The sequence below is a fragment of the Physella acuta genome, unplaced genomic scaffold (genome assembly GCF_028476545.2).
Source record: "Physella acuta isolate Inbredline_101_S28 unplaced genomic scaffold, ASM2847654v3 ptg000366l, whole genome shotgun sequence".
Taxonomy (NCBI): domain Eukaryota; kingdom Metazoa; phylum Mollusca; class Gastropoda; family Physidae; genus Physella; species Physella acuta.
This window is the reverse complement of record NW_026731885.1, coordinates 621381-644686: the sequence shown is the minus strand read 5'-3', so window position 1 is coordinate 644686 and position 23306 is coordinate 621381. Positions and strand designations below refer to the sequence as shown.

The window sequence follows — 23306 nt, the reverse complement described above, 5'->3', positions numbered from 1 at the left end:
GACTTATTTTTGTGACTTGTTTTGTGACTTTTTGAATTGAATTCTTTTTTTTCCCTTACCAGGTGGAAGAGTTGTTCAGTTTTACAGACACAGGACAGAACAGATCCAATCAAGCCCCAGAAGTATTTCGGGTCAGTCTTATTGGTCAATAGGGGGGGTGGTCTTACACTTTTAAACACCCTAAATGTTTGCTCGCTAATTAATATTGAGATTATTGTGCCAACTCAATTAACACAGTATTAAGTCTAAATCTTGTTGTCTTTCAATTTATCAATACTGACATTTGGGGTAATAATAAAAGCAGTAATCAAATCTACAAAATGTGTTGTTGCTGAAATATAAACAAGATTGTTGTAAATCCTGAAGTGAAAATTTGTTGTAGGATAGATCTTAATTTTACTCACTCAAAATAGCCCCATCGACGATGTTGCTAAAATACTTATGTTACAGTCCTTGGACTTAAATATCATCCCCACTAATGTGAGCCACACCGTCAGCCACACACACATCAGCCACATACGCAACCACATTGACAATGTTACTGAAACACTTTTCTCACAGGACCTGGACTCTAGTGTCCATGACACCAATGGCTACATTGATGACGGACTGGAGAGGATGCAGTACACAGTGGATAACGCTAGGGAGGACGTCAGGGAGTTCAAGTTCTCCAAGTTTGCTGCCATGTACTTCCAGGGCAACGCCACACATACGCACATACGCAAGGCCCTCAGGCAGCCTCTGCTACAGCTGGCCAGTGAAGGGGATCAACTGGTACGTGGTCAGATAGTTCTGTTTTTTTTAACATTTTTATAAAATAAGCTTTACAGTTAACAATATTGCAGCTGTCCATTGAAAGGGATAACTGTAAATTGCCAGATAGTTCTGTTTTTATATTTTTATAAAATAAACTTATAGTTGACTTACCAGTTAGGTATCCAGATATTTCTGATTTTTTTAAATTAATTTTTTTAAAGAAGCTTTACAAATAAATTTATTAGTGTATAGTCAATCTACATTTATGACATTATCCACCTGTTTGATTATTTTTATAAATGGTAGAAAACCAAGAATATATTATATTTTGTAGTTGTTTGGAATGACAATTAATGGAATTTTTTCTTTATGCTGTTGTTTATTACCTAACTAAATCCCATTTGATCCATAAAAAATGACATAAAAAATGACACTTACATGAATAATTATATACAACGTTGTTGTCTGTTATCTACCTGAATGCTGTGTGATGTATGATATGACTGTTTTCCAGGCCGCCCTGGCTGTGTGGATTGTAATTCTCCGCTTCATGTCTGACCTACCTGAGCCCAGGTACCACACGTCAATGACAGAGGCCAAGGTAAACAAAAATTTTCTTTTACTTGAAATGTTAACTTGGCATCTAAGAACTGTGACCTTAAATTAGAGATATGGAAACCAACTCAATAATTAATTAGTAGAAAGTAGAATTACTTTTTTCTGTGACCTTACATTAGGGATATTGAACCCAACCAAATCTGTTGTTACAGGACAGCACACCTGTCATGACAAAAATCTACTCAACACTTGGTCGCAAGTTTAACAAGAAGGATCTGGAGGAGGCTATGAGGATGGGGGAGGAGATGGTAAAATTTCTAACATTTTAAAATTGTTTTGACATATTATAAATAGTTTGAAACTAAGATTTATTTCATTTTAAATTTTTGGCATTAAAGCTTAAAAAGTTAATGCTGTTTTTGTTGAATGCGATTTTTTAAAATCCTTAATTTTTAGCAATATTTCCAAAAGATGTAATTTATATTATAAATCCTAAATCTTATTTCAATGCAACATTTATTTTAAACTTAGAGTATTTTTGCTTAAGCCTTAAGTTTTGGTTCAATTTTAAAAAATATTTTAGTTTTTTCTTTATTTGATACAATATTTTTTATCACACTTAAAATAAAATAAATCTGAACTTTTTAAATCCTGATTTTTTTTTTTTTTTGCAACATTTTAATAAACTTGAATGTTTCAGGAAAAAGAAGCAACAAATATTCCATATGCTCGAAACCCTGCCAAGAAATCAACCAGGAAAAAGATTGTGTCCCTGACATTGAAAAAGAGGTCAAAGATCACAGAGGATGTCGCTCACCGCCTGCAGCATGGCTATGAGAGTGGACCCACCACTGGGGGCAATGCCCTGCTTGAGGACAGGCCCATGTCAAACTTGGAAAAACTGCACTTCATCATAGGCCATGGCATTCTCAGACCAGAACTGAGGTTGGTACAATTTGACAATGCATTTCCCCCCATATGGGATCTAATGCTTGGTGCTTTGTCAGTCTTAATTTCCCAGCATCAGAAATTAAATGGTTGATGCATTCACACGTTAATTTCAATATTGTGAATCAAACATGCTTTTTTTAAATTTCTGCATATGTTGGCAAGTATTCACATATCTTAAAGATGCTGGGATTACAATAATAAATTCATTTTAATTGTTGGCATTGACAAACTAATAAAGAAGGAAAGACTCTGTAAATTTTCTGATTTTGCCTCTCTAAAACTAGATTATGTTAATTATGCTTTTTTGACTGTTTTTACACTTTTTATGAAGAAATTAATTCACATTATGAAGCTGTTAAAATACCATGTTTATATCCTGATCTTTGAAAAACAATTATTAAAATAATTTAAAGGTAGGTAACAAATCTATGGGTAGGTAACTCTAAATTCCCTTTTCCCAGAGATGAGATCTACTGCCAGATCTGCAAACAGCTGACCAATAACAATTCCAACAGCTCTCACGCCAGGGGCTGGATACTCCTGTGCCTGTGTGTCTGCTGCTTCCCGCCTTCTGACAAGGTAGTTAACACATCCATCACACTGTGATTTATGACAACAGCCAATACAGCAGAAATACATCAACACAACCTAATAAAAATACTCGACCTACTATTAAACTTGATAACTAATACCAGCAGCCTATACATAATCTACTTTTTTACTTTCTCGTATATACGAAGTATAAAGTCTTGTAATCGTGCAAAAAAAAAAAATCGAGATTTTTACAAATCTTGACATTTTACACCTCACTGATACGGAAAAACATAATTTTGCAATCTTGTCCGTATGTCTGTGTGTCTGTCTGTGTGTCTGTCTGTCTGTGTGTCCGTGTGTAAACACGATAACTTGAGTACCGTTACAGCTAGGTTGATGAAATTTCATATATAAGTATTTTATCAAAATCGTAGATCCGTATCAACTTTTGAGCAATTTCCGATAACCGGAAGTGGTACTTTTTCTACTTTGAATTTTTCAAAAGCCTATAACTTGAGTACTATTTCAGATAGATAAATGAAATTTGATATGTAAGTAAAAGATCTAATTCTCTACCTTCTGTCAAATTTTGAGTAATTTCCGTTGACCGGAAGTACTTTTTTACGCTATTTCCGATTTCTCAAAAAACGCATGTAAATTTATAAAGTATTAATAAGATTGCGCACTATTATGCACATCTTTATTTAGCGTTCACTTGGTGTGCATTTCTTTTTTCTACTAGATTATATTCTATTTTTAAAAATTTGAGTAATTAAAATGGATTAAAAATTATGTCTAGAAGTCTAGATCTATATCCCGAGTTGCCATCCCCCATAGTGTTATATTAGAATATTCGAGAAAGTTTAGGGGAGATCACTCCCGGTTTATTTTAATTATATTAAATATTAATCTTGCTTTGATTATTATACCTTGATCAAATATATCAGATACAATTTGATGTTGAATGGTGCAAAAATTAGTTGTTTTTTTATGTACAAGCATTTAGCAAGCCACAGATGAATATAAAAAAACATCCTCAAACTAGTTTAAACTACATCCACATTGTGTTAAAAAAAATTTTTATTTACATTTTCTATATCTTTTTTAAAACACATCAGCCTTTTGTTAAAGTTTACCAACCATTGGAACATTGAATTTTTTTCTCTGCAACAGCTGCGACCTTACCTGCTTAATTTCATTAGAGAGGGTCCACCAGGCTATGCTCCATACTGCGAGGATCACCTGAGAAGGACGTTTGCTAACGGGGCTAGAAACCAACCCCCTAGCTGGTTAGAACTACAGGTAAAATATTTTGACAAACATGGAACTTGTTTTTATCTGGAAATTTCTGTTACTTAATGAACTGTCTTAAAAACAACTGTTACATAATTAACTGTCTTCATACAACTGTTACTTAATGGGCTGTTTTAAAAACAACAGTTACTGTAATACCAAATGTACGTGGGGAGGGGAGGAACACAACAGTATTGTACATGATTGCCAAAACGCACTATGCTAGGGTGCCGGTGGAACCACCTGTTTCAGCTTAGTAAACGACTAAAGTACCCCAACTTATTCATAGTCTTTTGCACTCACTTAAACGAACTTAGGCGCCAAAGCGAACGCGGGAAAGCCCAGGGCTTGAAATAGCACCCTGTCTGTGCGCTGGAGGACGCCCGGATTTGATTCACTTAAAGACCAAAGTAAACTTTCTTATCCAATTGTTTCTTCGGTAGTAAAACTTAATATACTGCTAAATGTACTGTTAAAAACGTCTGCTTAAAAAAAAATTCCCCTTCGTGCACAAAAAAAGGACAGACAAAACGAACGCGCAAAAAAAATAGACACAAATAAAAACTGCGGTAATTCTTGTTCCTGAATAAAGATGTCTTTAGTTACTTCAACTCTCTTTGATTAAAAATGATAAGAAAAAAACTTTCAATGTATAAAATAAATAAAAGGCAGTATTTAAAATACCTACCACATTTCACTTGATCAATCCATGCTAATTATGTAAATTGTTTTTCCCAACACCAAAACAAAGTTTTAAAAGGTAAATTTTTTTTCCTCCTGATGGTATGGTTTTTATAAAGGGGAGTAATTTTGCGTTCCTAATTTATCAAGGGAAGTAATGAGTGCTAAATGACAAAATGTAAATAATTTACAGACATAATTAGAATTTGTGTAAAAGATGATTTTTTATTTAATTTCGTTTAATAAATATGTTAAAATTAATATTTTAAGTATGAAAAATGTTAATTGTTTTAAAGTGTCTTCAATATTAATGTTTTAAATTATAAATTTAGACTATAAACACTTTAGACATTTAACACTATAAGAATGGGGTCTATTAAATTCTTATATTGTTTAGATTTACTTGACACGGATGTTTTTTCCTTTTCACTTGTATTTACTAATGTACAAATTGTAATGACATCAATGCAAATCAATTATGTATTGAATATTATACTATGTAAATATGTCACCACATATATGTTTGATGTTAATTGTTTTAATTGCAAATAAAAAAATAATATATCTGCGATTACAAACATTTTACAATCATACAGAATTGAACTTTATATATAAGATAATTAAAAAGTATTATGGAACAAGCACATTTTTTGTATTGTATTTCTGATTGTATGGCATTGTTTGAAATTTCCTAGGCAACCAAGTCCAAGAAACCTGTGATACTGCCAATAACTTTCATGGACAGTAACTCTAAAACACTCCTAGCAGACTCAGCAACAACGGCCAGGGAATTGTGCCAACAGCTGTCAGAAAAAATTGGTCTCAAGGACCAGTTTGGCTTCTCCCTGTACATTGCCTTGTTTGATAAAGTAAGGAAGATTTGTCATCCATGGTTTTTTCCGTACTGAGCAAAAAATACTAAAAAAATAAACTTAGGATTTCCTAGTTTTTTATGTTATTGTGAAGTAAGCATTATATAGAAATTTCCTACTTTAAAATAAACTTAAGATTCCCTGATGCTTAATGATGAAATTTTTGAAAATCTGTAAGGAAAGTTCAACTGTGCCTGTGAGCTCTGTCACTTGAGGTGTTGTTTTCCAAGAGAGAGAACTCATTTTTTTAAAGTTATAAACTAACTCAAGATAGCTTGTTGCTAATCTTAATTTTCAAAAAATTATTTTAATTGTTGGTTGATAACAAGAAGTTAATTTGAATCAAACTTCATGTGTAGAATAAAGAAAAAAGTTTTTTTTTTATGCTAGTGTCATACGATGTTACCTTATGTTGTATCTTAACCATGATTGTGACCATATGATGTTACCTTATGTTGTATGTTTACAGGTGTCATCTCTAGGCAGTGGTGGTGACCACGTGATGGACGCCATATCCCAGTGTGAACAGTACGCCAAAGAGCAAGGTGCCCAGGAGAGAAACGCCCCCTGGCGACTCTTCTTCCGCAAGGAAATATTTGCCCCCTGGCATGACCCCAGTGAGGACCCAGTGGCCACTCACCTCATTTATCAGCAGGTACATTCGTGGTACTCACACTTATTTTACACATTTAGGTTGGTGGGTCAGCTCATAGGTGGGTGGGTGAACTCACACGTGTTTGAAAAACTAACTGAAGAAAATTTCACATGTATAAAAAATGTTTGTTATTCTTTATTGTCAAACACTGTAACTTTCTTCCTTCTAGGTTGTCCGGGGTATCAAGTTTGGAGAATATCGTTGTGACAAGGTCAGTGTTGGTTGTCTCTTTAGTTATATTTATGGCTGTATGCTGAAATAGTTTCCCCATTGTTGCTGTTCATTCTGTTGGTGGAGAATAGTGCAATAAAATATTTGATGAATATCTCATCTCATTTTCCCCACTGGATCGTCACTAGTTGATGTAGTTGATCTGCTACCCTTTGTCCTTACTTATGTTGGGTACCCATTTAATCTGGATGTGCTTGGGAGTTTATAATAAAAATCAAGTACAAAATCTTTAACAGCAGATCAAATTCTGATTTTGTATTTTCATTTTAATTTTTTATATGATCAATGTAACATAATTTAAAATGTAATACTTTACATTGATGCTATTTTAAATTAAAGAGTTATTTTTCTTCATGTTGTGTTTAACTAATCTGACCAGGACGAAGATTTAGCAATGATAGCTGCCCAGCAGTATTTCATAGAGTACGGGCTGGAGATTGAGCCCCAGCGCCTCCAGACACTGCTGCCCTCGTACATCCCAGACTCCAACCTACAGAAGCAGAGTGACGGCCAGATGTGGATGAGCAACATCATCAGCAAGCTGAAGAGTCCTTACTTCCAGAACACCAGGATAGAACCCCTCAAGGTAACAAAAAGTCTTTTAACTTCAGAAATTGTGACAATTAGTAATAAAACAGATAGTGTTAGTTACCTCAAAAGTTAAAGACAGTTAACTATTTAGTTGACAGTTAATTAACGTCACTGCAGCTACCATTTGTATTTACAAATTGTAACAGTATTTTTCTGTTTTTAATGAAAACGTAAAAATTATTCATTATGTAGGTAATCAAAAAATAAATGCAGTCTGTATTCTTTCTCGTATATTTTATGTGAAGCATGAAACAATTGACTTCTACTTTTAAATTTGGCACAGGCTAGTGCTTAATTACTAACCGCAAGGCTACTAAGTCTCTGTTTCAATTCTGGGCTTGAAACTGTATCAATGTACAGTCCACCCAGCTCAAGGGACATAACTATGATATATATATAATACAAGGGATGCAACAATAACAAGACATACTGTAACATCTACCATTACTGTACTTCATAAACTTATTGGCTGGCATATAGGTAAAAAAAAAGGACACTGTGAGCTACATCAAATACAAGTGACCATCTCCTGTTCTCAAAGTTCTGTTCTACAAGGCCTCCAAATTCTCAAATTTATTATCTGCCTATTTATTATCCTCAAACTTATCTTCCCCCTAAATTACCATCTTCCAATTTATCAACTTCTAATTCTATCATCTCTCCCCCAGGTGAAGGAAGACATAGTCAGCTATGCCAAGTACAAGTGGCCCCTCCTGTTCTCCAGGTTCTACGAGGCCTACAAGTTCTCAGGTCCCAGCCTGCCCAAGAATGATGTCATCATTGCTGTCAACTGGACAGGTGTCTATGTGGTGGACGACCAGGAGCAGGTACTGCTGGAGTTGTCCTTCCCTGAAATCACAGCTGTTTCTAGTAGCAGGTCAGTCGTCTCCCTTTGTTAGAAACTGGTCAGTAATGTCTCTTTATTTGCTAGGAAATCTGTGGTCTTCCTTTATTTGCTAGGAAGTCTGTGGTCTTCCTTTATTTGCTAGGAAGTCTGTGGTCTTCCTTTATTTGCTAGGAAGTCTGTGGTCTTCCTTTATTTGCTAGGAAGTCTGTGGTCTTCCTTTATTTGCTAGGAAGTCTGTGGTCTTCCTTTATTTGCTAGGAAGTCTGTGGTCTTCCTTTATTTGCTAGGAAGTCTGTGGTCTCGCTTTGTTTCCTAGGTCTATGGTCTCCCTTTGTTAGTAGTGATGGATTCTTGAAATAATGTTTCTTAATAAATGTAGAGAAAGATGATAAGAAGGAATTGGTTGAAGAAGGTTGTTGCCTCCTCCACAGGTCAGGTAAAATGCATGGTCAGAGCTTTACACTGGCCACAGTGAAGGGGGATGAGTACACCTTCACCTCACCCAACGCGGAGGACATTCGGGACCTGGTGGTCACATTCCTGGATGGGCTCAAGAAAAGGTCAAAGTACGTCATCGCTATACAGGACTACAGTACCCCAGGTAAATATTTCACTGTAAACACACTATGTACGTCATCGCTATACAGGACTACAGTACCCCAGGTAAATATTACAACATGAACAGCACATTGGGTAGATATTTCACTGTAAACACACCATGTGAATTTCAGTGTATAGCACCCTTGAAGATGCTACATAATGTACAAAATACCAAGTGTACCTAACACCTTTTACTACAGCATATAAATATCATTGTGCCAACTTTTGCACTACATCACATAAACATTAAATCTTTCACAATTAAACTTATCACTTGCCTTACACTAGCAAAGCATGCCCCTTTAGGAATACAGCATTTAAAGCATGCCATCTATAGCAACATCATAAATCTAATTAAACAAGATTTTAAAATTTTTCTACTTCCAATATGAAAATTCTAAGACATTTTCAATTTAACATCAGTTTTTTACTTTTTAAATGTATATTTTAATTTAACATATTCAAAATTAATCATGTGATATTGGATTCTTCATGGGGTTTTATAGTTTGTTTAGCTGTAGGTATTTAAAATTCAGAAAAAATAATGTTAAAAACAGATATAGGAACCACAAAAAATGTTCTCAATAAATAATGTTTCTATGTACAGCCTTCACCAGTTTATTTTGTTTTTATCTTACAGAAGATTCATCTTTCTTACCTCTGAAGAAAGGAGATCTGATTGTTTTAGATCAGTCCCATAATGGAGATAGTGTCATGAACTCTGGTTGGTGCTTTGGCCAGAATGTCTCCAACAACAAGAAAGGGGATTTCCCTGCAGAGTGTGTCTATGTGTTACCCACCATCACCAAACCTCCCATAGAAATTCTGGTACGTAACTGTGTGTCTGTATGTTACCCACCATCACCAAACCTCCCATAGAAATTCTGGTACGTAACTGTGTGTCTGTATGTTACCCACCATCACCAAACCTCCCATAGAAATTCTGGTACGTAACTGTGTGTCTGTATGTTACCCACCATCACCAAACCTCCCATAGAAATTCTGGTACGTAACTGTGTGTCTGTATGTTACCCACCATCACCAAACCTCCCATAGAAATTCTGGTACGTAACTGTGTGTCTGTATGTTACCCACCATCACCAAACCTCCCATAGAAATTCTGGTACGTAACTGTGTGTCTATGTGTTACCCACCATCACCAAACCTCCCATAGAAATTCTGGTACGTAACTGTGTGTCTGTATGTTACCCACCATCACCAAACCTCCCATAGAAATTTTGGTACGTAACTGTGTGTCTGTATGTTACCCACCATCACCAAACCTCCCATAGAAATTCTGGTACGTAACTGTGTGTCTGTATGTTACCCACCATCACCAAACCTCCCATAGAAATTCTGGTACGTAACTGTGTGTCTGTATGTTACCCACCATCACCAAACCTCCCATAGAAATTCTGGTACGTAACTGTGTGTCTGTATGTTACCCACCATCACCAAACCTCCCATAGAAATTCTGGTACGTAACTGTGTCTGTATGTTACCCACCATCACCAAACCTCCCATAGAAATTCTGGTACGTAACTGTGTCTGTATGTTACCCACCATCATCAAACCTCCCATAGAAATTCTGGTACGTAACTGTGTGTCTGTATGTTACCCACCATCACCAAACCTCCCATAGAAATTTTGGTACGTAACTGTGTGTCTGTATGTTACCCACCCTCACCAAACCTCCCATAGAAATTTTGGTACGTAACTGTGTGTCTGTATGTTACCCACCATCACCAAACCTCCCATAGAAATTTTGGTATGAATAGTATGAGTATTTAAAAATCATTGTTGATTTTGTTCTTATGGCCTTGTGTTATTGAAATATACCACCCACTTGTGAGCAAATTGTCCTACAAGAACTCTTGTTTAAACTCTACAGAACCTGTTTGTGCAGTCTGGATCTCTAAGTGAGCAGTACCAGCCTGAGGAAGAAATTTCTAAAGAGAAATCAGCATCCCTTCACACACTGGAGCAGTACTCATATGATCACTTCAGGTACAGTGACATTTTGACCTAATTTTTTTCATAGTTTTTCAATAGATTTTTATTTTTTAAATTCTGGTTTATTTTAATTTTATCTGTTTTGTTTTGTTTCTTTTTAAAAAAATATTTTTGTCTTATCACTTTTTAAAATTATTGTTCGCTTTAATATATTATGTCTTGTTTCCTCATTTTTAGTGATTGAGTGACTTTTTAATCTATTTAAAAAGTATATTTGAATTTGTATCCTTAACTTCTTGAATTTGTCTTCAAAAAAAAAAACTATATTAAATTAGAATAAACCTTACAAGAAAAACTGACTTTTTTAAAACTATCAGTAATTTCGTTCTTACCTCAGAGCGCCACCAAAGCGCACACTATCAGGAACACTTAACAGACCCCGTCAGCGCAGCAGCAAAGAGCTGTGGAAACATTCCAAAGACCCCTTGAAGCAGCCATTGTTGAAGAAACTCATCGGCAAGGAGCAACAGAGTGCTGATGCTTGCATGTGCTTTATGGATATCCTTTGTTTTAAAATGAATTACAAAAATGGTTATGTTTAAAACTAAATTTTTAATTATTTGAAATTTTTATTAGGAACAACATAATTTTTATGTCATGGATATTGGTTCTTTAAAAATTAAAACTTACAATTATTTTTCTTCAATATTTAATACCTTATCAATAATTTAATACTTCTCGAATAAGTCTTGTTGAAACTGCAATATAAAAGTTAAAATATAAAAACGTTAAACTTTCAATAACAGCATTTTAAGTTTTTATGGGTATCATTAAAAAAATGTAATGTTTTAATTTAATGTCTTGATACATATATTAGCTTGCTGGTTATTATGCTAATATTAAAAAAATTCAACTTATATGAAAATGTATGTAAAATTGCTTGTTGGTGTACACAATTTTATTTTCAGATTTCTTCCCCTTTATTCTTTCCCTTAACTAATTTACCTATATTAAAATACATGGGAGACCACCCAAGCAAGAGAAGCAGAATAGCCAATGAGTTTACTGACCAGATTTTTACAAGTCCAATCACAAATGTAAGTAGTTTTGCAAATATTTTGGTTATTGTTTTCTATTTAAATTAAATTGATGTTGGCTTGCTTGTCCCTAGACAATGACCCTTGTCCTGAGACATTGACCCTTGTCCCTAAGACAATGACCCTTGTCCCTGAGACAATGACCCTTGTCCCTTACACAATGACCCTTATCCCTAGACAATGACCCTTGTCCCTGAGACAATGACCCTTGTCCCTGAGACAATGACCCTTGTCCCTGAGACAATGACCCTTGTCCCTAGACAATGACCCTTGTTCCTGAGACAATGACCCTTGTCCCTGAGACAATGACCCTTGTCCCTGAGACAATGACCCTTGTCCCTGAGACAATGACCCTTGTCCCTAGACAATGACCTTTGTCCCTGAGACAATGACCCTTGTCCCTGAGACAATGACCCTTGTCCCTAGACAATGACCTTTGTCCCTGAGACAATGACCCTTGTCCCTGAGACAATGACCTTTGTCCCTGAGACAATGACCTTTGTCCCTGAGACAATGACCCTTGTCCCTGAGACAATGACCCTTGTCCCTAGACAATGACCTTTGTCCCTGAGACAATGACCCTTGTCCCTGAGACAATGACCTTTGTCCCTGAGACAATGACCTTTGTCCCTGAGACAATGACCCTTGTCCCTGAGACAATGACCCTTGTCCTTGAGACAATGACCCTTGTCCCTGAGACAATGACCCTTGTCCCTGTGACAATGACCCTTGTCCCTGAGACAGTGACCCTTGTCCCTAGACAATGACCCTTGTCCCTGAGACAATGACCCTTGTCCCTAGACAATGACCCTTATTCCTGAGACAATGACCCTTGTCCCTGAGACAATGACCCTTGTCCCTGAGACAATGACCCTTGTCCCTGAGACAATGACCCTTGTCCCTGAGACAATGACCCTTGTCCCTGAGACAATGACCCTTGTCCCTGTGACAATGACCCTTGTCCCTGAGACAGTGACCCTTGTCCCTAGACAATGACCCTTGTCCCTGAGACAATGACCCTTGTCCCTGAGACAATGACCCTTGTCCCTAGACAATGACCTTTGTCCCTGAGACAATGACCTTCGTCCCTGAGACAATGACCCTTGTCCCTGAGACAATGACCCTTGTCCCTGAGACAATGACCCTTGTCCTTGAGACAATGACCCTTGTCCCTGTGACAATGACCCTTGTCCCTGAGACAGTGACCCTTGTCCCTAGACAATGACCCTTGTCTCTGAGGAGACAATGACCCTTGTCCCACAGACTGAGATTAAAACACCTTGCCCTACAACCAAAATAACCTTTTATTCCCAGGAGATTCTGAGAGACGAGATTTACTGCCAGATCATGAAACAACTCACAGATAACAAGAACAGGTAACTAATACATTTTTAAAAAATATTTTATTAAAGATCATTTTGTAGCCTTTTTTAAATAGTTTAATAATGTAGAGTTATAAATATATTTATTGTTATATAAAAACCTGAACCAATTGTAAGCACTTTCAGTTCAGTGTTTCTTTTAGAAAACATATACCAATACATTTAAACTAGTGTTAGATGTACTAGTTGACCTCTTCCAGTGTTAATTTTACTTGAAGACCTGTTTGCAACAACAGTGTTACAGTTACACAAGAACTCACGTACTAATGTTAGTTATACTGGAACTCATGTACTAGTGTTAGTTATAGTAAAACTCATGTACTAGTGTTGGTTATACTAGAACTCATGTACTAATGTTGGCTATACTAGAACTCATGTACTAGTGTTAGTTATAGTAGAACTCATGTACTAGTGTTAGTTATACTAGAACTCATGTACTAATGTTGGCTATACTAGAACTCATGTACTAGTGTTAGTTATACTAGAACTCATGTACTAGTGTTAGTTATACTAGAACACATGTACTAATGTTGGCTATACTAGAACTCATGTACTAATGTTAGTTATTCTAGAACTCCTGTACTAGTGTTAGTTATACTAAAACTCATGTAGTAATGTTGGTTGTACTAGAGCTCACATACTAATGTTAGCTATACTAGAACTCCTGTACTAATGTTCTCTCCCTGCCCCCAGTGTGAGTGAGGAGAGAGGCTGGGACCTGATGTGGCTGGCCACTGGCTGCTTCACCCCCAGCACCAACCTCCTGAAGGAGCTGCAGCAGTTCCTGAGGACCCGTACCCACATCACCATAGTGCCAGACATCCTCAACAGGCTACAGAAGTGTTTGAGGTTTGTCAACCAATTTCTTGAGTTCTTTCCCTTGTTTTTTTTTTCACAGTTATAAATATTTATTTTTTATAAAGTTAGACTCATTTATTGAATTATCTTTCAATTGTTTCTTTTTTTTTACTGTTCATTATATTTTTGACGGAAGTATGCTAATTTATTGATTTATCTGTCCTGTATTGTTTTTTAAATGATAGATTTTCCATTCGATCTAATTATCTTTCCATTGTTTTTTTTTTGCTTTTTAATTTGAATCAATTATGTATTGTGCTAAAAACATCCATCAAATAAATTAACAATCTATGTTAAAGACTTCAAATTTATCTTTTAAAAACCTGCCAAAAAATTTTTAATACAAATATTTTTAAGTATTTTTTAAAAAGTTGGTTGAAATTGTGTGTTCCAGGAATGGAGTGCGCAAGTACCCCCCACACCAGGTGGAGGTGGAGGCCATACAACACAAGACCACACAAATCCTGCACAAGGTTTACTTCCCTGATGATACTGATGAGGCAAGGCTTTACATTTTTTTTTCAAAAATATCTATATATATAAATTGAGTAGGCTTCATGATTTATAAACTGCAAATTTTGTGGCAATCCTATAACTTCCACCATTGTAATAATTTTAAAAATTTTTGTTTTAAAACTAGAATGGTTTCTTGAAAAAATGATCTCAATAAAAAAATGCCTCAATTATAATAATTTTAAAAGTTTTTGTTTTATAAGTAGATTGGTTTCTTGAAAAAAATTATATCAATACAAAATTTTATTTAGGGTTTTGAAGTGGAATCCAGCACACGAGCAAAAGATTTTTGTCAGAATATTGCCACCAAGTTAGGTCTCAAATCAGCAGATGGCTTTAGCTTGTTTGTCAAGATTGTTGATAAAGGTAAATTGTTCATCTCTACATTGTTGATAAAGTTAATATAGCTGCTGATCAATACATTCTCGATATATACAATAAATGGTTACAGCCCCATATATCAGAGAAATATTTCCTCTCCAGTGATAAGTGTTCCTGAAGGAGATTTCTTCTTTGACTTCGTCCGACATCTGACAGACTGGATTCGTAAGGCCAGGCCAGCCAGAGAAGGTAGGTACTCATGTGGGGAAAATTCTACATTTACATCATCTTAATTAAAATTACTTGAAATTATTCTTGGGGTTGAAATTCTTCTTGAAATTATTCTTGGGGTTGAAATGCTTCTTGAAATTATTCTTGGGGTTGAAATGCTTCTTGAAATTATTCTTGGGGTTGAAATGCTTCTTGAAATTATTCTTGGGGTTGAAATGCTTCTTGAAATTATTCTTGGGGTTGAAATGCTTCTTGAAATTATTCTTGGGGTTGAAATGCTTCTTGAAATTATTGTATATCAACTGAAAGACTTTCTTGAAAATGTAATGAAGTTCTCAGGACTTCTGTTGACTGTGTTTAATAATTTCACTAGGTGCCCCACCATCTTTTACCTACCAAGTGTTCTTCATGAAAAAGCTGTGGATAAAAACTGTTCCAGGTAGAGATGTACAGGCAGACATTATCTTCCATTATCACCAGGTAATTTCTTGAGTTGCAGCCACAAAATCTTGTCTGTACAATTTTTTAGCATCTCACTGGCATTAAATAAAGTTACCAATATAATTTTAGATAAATATTTCTATTATTTATATTGCCAGTTATATTTTTTTAAACATATAAAATGTGGGTGCTAAAAAAAAAGATTAACTATTACATATTTTAATCTGAGTGATTTATAAAAAATATTTGCTACATGGATTCTAGTATCATCAGATAAATCAGTACCTCTGACTGAAAGTCATTTAAATATTTATACTCCTATTTAGTAGAAGAAACTGTCAAAATATCTAAGGGTTTTTTCTAAAAACATTAAACCAAAAACATGTTCACCTTTTTGTATGTAGGAATTGCCAAAATACTGTACACATTTTTAAAAATGTAAACCAAAAATGTGTTTACTATTTCTTATGCAGGAATTGCCAAAATATCTGAGGGGATATCACAGGTGCACCAGAGAGGAGGCAGCACAGCTTGGTGCACTCATCTACAGGGTTATACACGGAGAAGATAAGGCTAATCTCGCCAAAGTCCCGTAAGTACAACAAGAGTTATCCTGAAGACAAGCTGTCACACATCCCTTGGGTTATAGCTCTCTCTTGTTATTTCTAGTGAAATTCTGCTTTATGTTTATATTTATGAGTTCTAGTTTTATGTCATATTTTCCCTACAACTACAAGATTTTTTTTAGTAAATCTATCTTTTATCCTTATTCATTGTGACAGTCATTTTTTACTATATGTTGGCTTTTTATTAAACCATAGATAAGCAAGTTAATTCTCTATCAAAAGTTGTATATGGTGCTATTGTTCACCCAAAGTCTTAGAGCTCAGTTTTCAGGCTGTGGCCCATAGGATGATCCTAGTCCACATGTCCTGTCCTGAATGATTGGTACATCAGCCCCTTGTCCTGTATGATTGGGTACATCAGCCCCCTGTGATGTATGATTGAGTACATCAGCCCCCCTGTCCTGAATGATTGGGTACATCATTCCCCCTGTCCTGAATGATTGGGTACATCAGCCCCCTGTGATGTATGATTAGGTACATCAGTCCCCCTGTAATGTATGATTGGGTACATCAGTCCCCCTGTGATGTATGATTGGGTACATCAGTCCCCCTGTGATGTATGATTGGGTACATCATTCCCCCTGTCCTGTATGATTGCTTACATTTCTTGTCATGATAAGTCAGAGGGGATTGTTTTATATAAAAATAAATGTTTGATCCACAGAGAGCTCTTGAACCGACTTATACCAGGTGACTTGGTCAAAGCTCAGTCAGCTGATGACTGGAAGAGGGTAAGCTTTACACAAAATACTACTGTTGACTTAAGTCATCATCTAATGGGTTTTTTAAATTCTGTGTTCTAGGCGTGAATGTGGAAATGTTGGTTCTCAAAATGTGTGGGTTTAGTTCATAATTCTGATTACCAGTGTATAACCTCAACAGCTCTTCAATTTTTACAATTGTTTCCCTATTTAGAATATAATATCTGCCTACAACAAAGATGCAGGCAAATCATCCAACGATGCAAAAATTGAATTCTTAAAACTTATCTACCAGTGGCCTACATTTGGCTCAGCATTCTTTGACGTCAAGGTTAGTTGTGGTATTTTATTTAAAACATTATTTCATTCATGTACTTGTCTTTAAAAAAAAATGTTAAATTCATATGCCCACAGTAACAATTGTATCATTCATGTACTGATTACAATTTCATCCTGTGCACTTTTTTCTGTTTTAATTCAAATAATTAACTGAATAAATTATTTCCTCTGAACACAGAACCAAACTACCCTGAGAATCTACTTTGTTTTAGTTGTAATTAAGATAATTAATTGAATACAATATTTTCTCTGAACACAGCAAACAACAGAACCAAACTACCCTCAGAATCTACTTTGTTTTGTTGTAATTAAGATAATTAATTGAATCCAATATTTTCTCTCAACACAGCAAACAACAGAACCAAACTACCCTGAGAATCTACTTTGTTTTGTTGTAATTAAGATAATTAATTGAATCCAATATTTTCTCTCAACACAGCAAACAACAGAACCAAACTACCCTGAGAATCTACTTATTGCCATAAATAAAAATGGAGTCAACTTGATCCACCCCCAGACCAAGGTAAGGCTGATATTTTAACATTGTGTTACCTACGTAGATCATAAAACTTGGTAACCTGTTTTTGAAATGGATTAAAATCAAGTTGTGTCCCTCTATTTGCTTTATCAGCTAGATTTATTACAGAATTTACTAACTAAAGTTTTCTTCTGAAAATCTTTGTTACCTTATAACCTACCCCAGCAACTAAGCATGCATGAATTCTCTAAATTCTCTTATAGACTTGTATGAGCTCTAACTTTAGAAATATTTCTTGGAGATCCATATATCAACTTCACACATTTTTTTTTCTCATTTTTTACTAATCATCCATGTCATTTTTCTTATTTTTCTAACATTTCTCAGGTATCCATGCATAAGTTTTATAATTTCTGTTTAAAAATTTCCCAGGTATCCATGTATTAGTTATATAATTTTTGTAATAAAATTTCCCATCAAATCTCACATTCTTGTACAAATATTTTCCAGGAGCTTCTGGCCACGCACCCATTCTCTAAGATCTCCAACTGGAGCAGTGGCAACACTTACTTCCACATGACCATTGGCAACTTGGTCAGGGGAAGTAAGCTACTGTGTGAGACATCTATGGTGAGTCCTTGCTTGTTGCATGCAGGAAGGAACAATAACTCTGATTATTATTATTATAATAAATAAAATAGATCTTAAACAATGAGATTCTATATCAGTGTACTATAGAGCAAATATTATTTTCACTTAAAAATCGTTGCTATATTATATTATTACTGTCACTTGCGTCCATCATTCATGTGGGGTGGGAGGGGGGGGGGGGGGGGGGGTTGATACATTGGCAACATCTGACTGTTCTCAGCTTAATGCGTAGTTTTGGATTTCCAAGGTGCAATTATCTAATGGTTTATAAGACTGTGAAGCCATATTGTATTATTTTCTCACACATTTTTAAAAATAGAAATGTAGCCTATATTTTAGTATTTCTGTGGCATTAGACTCTAAAACATTAAAATCCCATAAACTTGTGTGCTTAGAAGCAAACTAATGTATAGATTCATGCTTTTTTTATGCTGTAAAATTCAATTTTATTATTTTTTTTTTACTATTCAGGGTTACAAAATGGATGACCTCTTGACCTCCTACATCAGTCTGATGTTGAATAACCTAAACCGACAGCGGAAAACTTAACAACAACAAACTTAGACAATAGTTAGTGTGATAGATCTCACCAATTCCTAAAGGCAAGAACTTAACTGCTATAAAACTTGCCATTACAAGAAGGATGATGAAAAGTTTCTCAAATTTAAATACTGATGGTAAAATTTTATAGCAGTTAATGTGCACAGTATAGGAGTTTTGAAAAAATGAATCATTAAGTTCATCAAAAAATGTATTGTCGTTAGAAAATGTTCAGCTTAGAAGGCATTTCTCACTTGAACACTGTACATATTATTCATCATATTATGGTTTGGCTTTTGTTCATCATAACATATATATACAATAAATTATTTAATGAAATGTTTTTTTTTTCTTTTCACATTTATACGATACGTTACTGGTGAGATATGTTTTTTCTTGTAAGAATTCTTGTATTGAATCTAACAGTGTATCTTTTGAAATCAGGTGTAACTATATAAATGTATGATACAAAAGTTTGTATGTATGCCAGAATTTTTTTCTCGGACAAATGTATAAAAAAAATACATAAACGATTTCATCATGTGCTGTGAATTTGTATTTTGATTTTTTTTTAATTTGTTAAAATTAAACAAGTAATAAAATGACTCTCCTCTGTTGAAAATATAAAAATTGACTTTAATAAATTCATATTATAATGTGCATTTAATTAATGATTCATGTAGGGCAAACCTTAATGCTACACACTACTCCCAGATTGTGACAGTAATGTTTACTTAACATATTGTTTCAAGTTGTTGTACTTACTAGCATTTGTATTCCTTTAATAAATATCTAAGCAGCATCTTGCTATTTTAATTTTGTTCAGTAATACACATTCACATCTGGGTTTGTTTTATTTTATTCTAATGTTAAACCTAGCTTTACAAAATTACTTCCTGTTAAAAATATCATTTTAGAGTTGTCACCCTTTAATTAAACCATTTGGGAACAAAAAAAACATTATAATCCCAAGTTGTCATACGTGTATCAGCTCACATAAACATTCCTTTGGCCAATTAATTATATTTTTGAAGTTTACATTAAAACCAATAGAAAATGTAGTCGTTTAATTATTGTATTTACAAGTTTATATTCGAAAACCCAACAACTATATACAAATATAATTTATACACATAAAATGTAACACACTGGTGTGTTATACCATAGATTAGTTCAATATCTACCTGCCTGGGCTATATATTATATTAAATGAGAAACATTGAATGAGTGAGGAAAATGGTTGTTTATACATTTTTTTTTAAATTGTATACATTCCAATAACAACTATTTTATTACTCAATATATTTATTTTGTTTTATGTATCATAATTACAATGGAATATTCATTTGCTTAGCTTAAAAAAAATCTATTTATAGTACCTGGGTCATATATTTTCAGCATGGCTGACTGATCTCTATTATGTTGTGACAACATGTAGAACATTTATTTTGTTATACTTTACACAATTTTCCTTTACAAGTTTTTCATTTGCCTCTCAGAAAAAAAACTTATGTAATATATTGCCTAGTATTTTTTTTACCTTACATAAAAATCTTTGATAGATTTTGGTTAAAGGCTTAGGTTAGTGAAAATGAAATTATGATTCTAAATTGTTTCTTTTTGTTTCTGATGTGTGTGTGTTGTTTTAAACTTGCCTTTTTTGTATTGTAAAATGTACTCATCAGAGACAACTCTTCATGAAATTTTACCGTAAAATATTACAGTTTGATACCCATTCATACACTTATGAATTTTTTTTCCTCAAAAGCTTTAGCTAAAATTAATAAATCTTTTTTAAAATATTATTTCTGAAATACATAGTTACTAAAGAGAAGCAGATTTTATAATTATCCGAACATATAAGTTCACTAAAGTTCAATTATTGCTTTACATAATTTTAAATAATATTGTTACACATGTATAAAACTGAAATTAAACAACCAATATAAATTGTAACGTGTTGGTTGTTGTATTAGCAACTCTTGGTTATTTAGTGTCTCACCTAACTCACAGTAAACCTCTCTTCCATGAATGTAGTCAATACTCTCAACTTAAAGGTTTATCTGACTTTTAAACATTGATGTAAAAAAAAATTATTCATTTCTAAAATGTTGCTGTGCCTTTTTTTTCTGCAAGCATCTTTTGAATATTAAATGAAAAATATTTTCTTGGAGTTTTTCTAGATATGTTTCATTTTAAAATATGTTGATGGGGTTTTATTTGGACTCATTTTTATCAGCAGCTCAATTTGGAGAAAAGACTTTTATGCAAAAATGTATATTTGGTTTCTTGTAAACAACAGATGTAAACAAGGTTCAGCTGTGTATATCTTTGGCCTGAGTTAATTCTTTAAAATTATGTCATGTCAGTAGACTGTCATGCTGGCAGGATGTCATGTCAGCAGACTGTCATGCTGGCAGGATGTCATGTCAGTGGACTGTCATGCTAACAGGATGTCATGTCAGCAGACTGTCATGCTGGCAGGATGTCATGTCAGCAGACTGTCATGCTGGCAGGATGTCATGTCAGCAGACTGTCATGCTGGCAGGATGTCATGTCAGTGGACTGTCATGCTAACAGGATGTCATGTCAACAGACTGTCATGCTGGCAGGATGTCATGTCAGTAGACTGTCATGCTGGCAGGATGTCATGTCAGTAGACTGTCATGCTGGCAGGATGTCATGTCAGTAGAGTGTCATGCTGGCAGGATGTCAGTAGACTGTCATGCTGGCAGGATGTCATGTCAGTAGACTGTCATGCTGGCAGGATGTCATGTCAGTAGAGTGTCATGCTGGCAGGATGTCATGTCAGCAGACTGTCATGCTGGCAGGATGTCATGTCAGAAGAATGTCATAATTATGTACTTGACTATAATTCATTTTTTCTATGTACAAGTTGTACATTTAAAACCATAACTGAGGTAGTGGTCTTCCAACTAGTACCACAAGTTTACTGTACATAAAGAAATCACAACAGCTTCATTTGTGAGATCCAGTACTACAGCTGCAAGGATAAGAAGTTTTGAAGAAATGTGGATTAGCTTCTTTACAAAGAAAGGGACAACTTTATTAAATTATCCATGTCACCTTTATTTAATTAGCTACATCTTGATAACACAATGGGCTAAATTTTTGCCATTTGAGTATTGTGAAATCTTTCTGATATGGCCAAATATGGCTGGTGAAATAGAGATTATCCACATAAGATAGCAACCCTCGACCTACTTATTTATTTAGTGTTTTTTATGCCACAATACAAGACATTCAATTTTTTCCCCACAGTGGGCTGTATACCAACGTCCTGCCTTATCAAATCTCTGAAGATTAGATTTGTGTGCCTGAACTCTATCTACCCATCTGCTCACACTAGTTTCGTGTTTTTTAACCTGCTCATGGGAATTATTTGATTAAATTAATAATTTATAAAAAAAATAAATGGGGTCAAAATAATTTAATTTGATACAATTTTAGGATTTGTGATAATTTATTAATTTGAAACAAGAAAATTAATTCATTATTTAAGAAAGGTATATTCTAATAATGTGTGTTTTTCTACTGTATTTTTTCTGAAAAACAACATACATTGAATAATTGATACAGGTCTACATATGATGTTAACTTAAAGAAGAAGTTAAAACAGGGCTATTACTATTAGATTTTTAAAGAGATAGAATCAATGTCTTTGAAATATTAAAACATACTTATTCTAAAATTGCCGATACTTAGGTGATAAATGTCACTGGGAAGGCTGTATTTTCATATTTTTTAAAATATATATTCTCTGCTTAAGTAGATTTGTAAGGTAAAGATAATATGCTTACAGGGTCTATCCTGGGGAATTAAGATACTGCTTTAGACTACTGTATACAATTTTATTTTATTTAGAGAAGTTGATGTTTTGATCGATCAGGTTTTGTTAAATTTTAAAAAAATGTATTCTTCATGTCATGTGTAAAAAAAACAAAAAGTTAAAATCTGAAGAGTGATGTCCCTGCATGTATGTTTAGTTTTGTAGTCATCACTGGAAATGTACCATAGGTGTCTGGGAACTGTCTGCATCTTCGTTGGTTTCTTTCTGTGTTTTTTGCAATAAAAATACATGCCTAAATATTATAATTAATTACTATGGATACCACAATATAATTTTTTTTTAACTAAATGTCTCTTGGTTTTTTTTGTTTGATGGATAATATGTGTTGTTTGTGTGAATCTATAGGATGACTGGGGTAGTTTAAAATTTACAACTCTCTGTATTTATCTCATTTTATGTTAAATTTTGCCTATTTGGTTAGGAGGAATAGTACAATATATTTGATACGTTTTAGGGTTACTTCAAGTTACTTGTCTATAGCAAAGTTTACCCAGCTTTACCAATGAACATTATATCATAATATCGAGCTAAACGTAATCTTATTGTCATTATAATCCTTTTTTGAGGTGAAGTATGTAGGACAAACTGCTACTGATTTATAAATGTTATCTACTAGCAATAATAAAAAAAGCTTGTGGGACGGGAGGGAGGGATAGTTAAGTTGCTTAGTCGGATCCTCTCTTTACACATTATGTTTAGTCAGAGAAGTAGAATTTGTTTCTAAATGTTCGTTAA

At 34.3% G+C, this 23306-nt stretch overlaps 1 protein-coding gene across 1 annotated transcript in view; it reads left to right on the top strand.

Annotated features, from left to right (window-relative positions):
* LOC131941597 (myosin-VIIa) overlaps nt 1–22851 on the top strand; it is a 41439-nt gene extending 18588 nt beyond the window's left edge. The window contains exons 20-48 of the mRNA XM_059300913.1: nt 63–131; nt 562–774; nt 1271–1357; nt 1527–1622; nt 2015–2259; nt 2727–2844; nt 3973–4101; nt 5469–5642; nt 6115–6300; nt 6470–6511; nt 6911–7117; nt 7791–7999; nt 8401–8570; nt 9210–9397; nt 10461–10576; nt 10920–11080; nt 11528–11619; nt 12934–12995; nt 13695–13850; nt 14254–14359; nt 14624–14738; nt 14856–14942; nt 15298–15404; nt 15839–15957; nt 16656–16722; nt 16907–17023; nt 17471–17554; nt 18020–18139; nt 18632–22851. Of these exons, the coding sequence (XP_059156896.1) occupies nt 63–131; nt 562–774; nt 1271–1357; nt 1527–1622; nt 2015–2259; nt 2727–2844; nt 3973–4101; nt 5469–5642; nt 6115–6300; nt 6470–6511; nt 6911–7117; nt 7791–7999; nt 8401–8570; nt 9210–9397; nt 10461–10576; nt 10920–11080; nt 11528–11619; nt 12934–12995; nt 13695–13850; nt 14254–14359; nt 14624–14738; nt 14856–14942; nt 15298–15404; nt 15839–15957; nt 16656–16722; nt 16907–17023; nt 17471–17554; nt 18020–18139; nt 18632–18709 (3720 nt within the window). The 3' untranslated portion in view covers nt 18710–22851. The remainder of the gene's footprint in view (nt 1–62; nt 132–561; nt 775–1270; nt 1358–1526; nt 1623–2014; nt 2260–2726; nt 2845–3972; nt 4102–5468; nt 5643–6114; nt 6301–6469; nt 6512–6910; nt 7118–7790; nt 8000–8400; nt 8571–9209; nt 9398–10460; nt 10577–10919; nt 11081–11527; nt 11620–12933; nt 12996–13694; nt 13851–14253; nt 14360–14623; nt 14739–14855; nt 14943–15297; nt 15405–15838; nt 15958–16655; nt 16723–16906; nt 17024–17470; nt 17555–18019; nt 18140–18631) is intronic.
* The last annotated feature ends 455 nt before the right edge of the window (nt 22852–23306 follow it).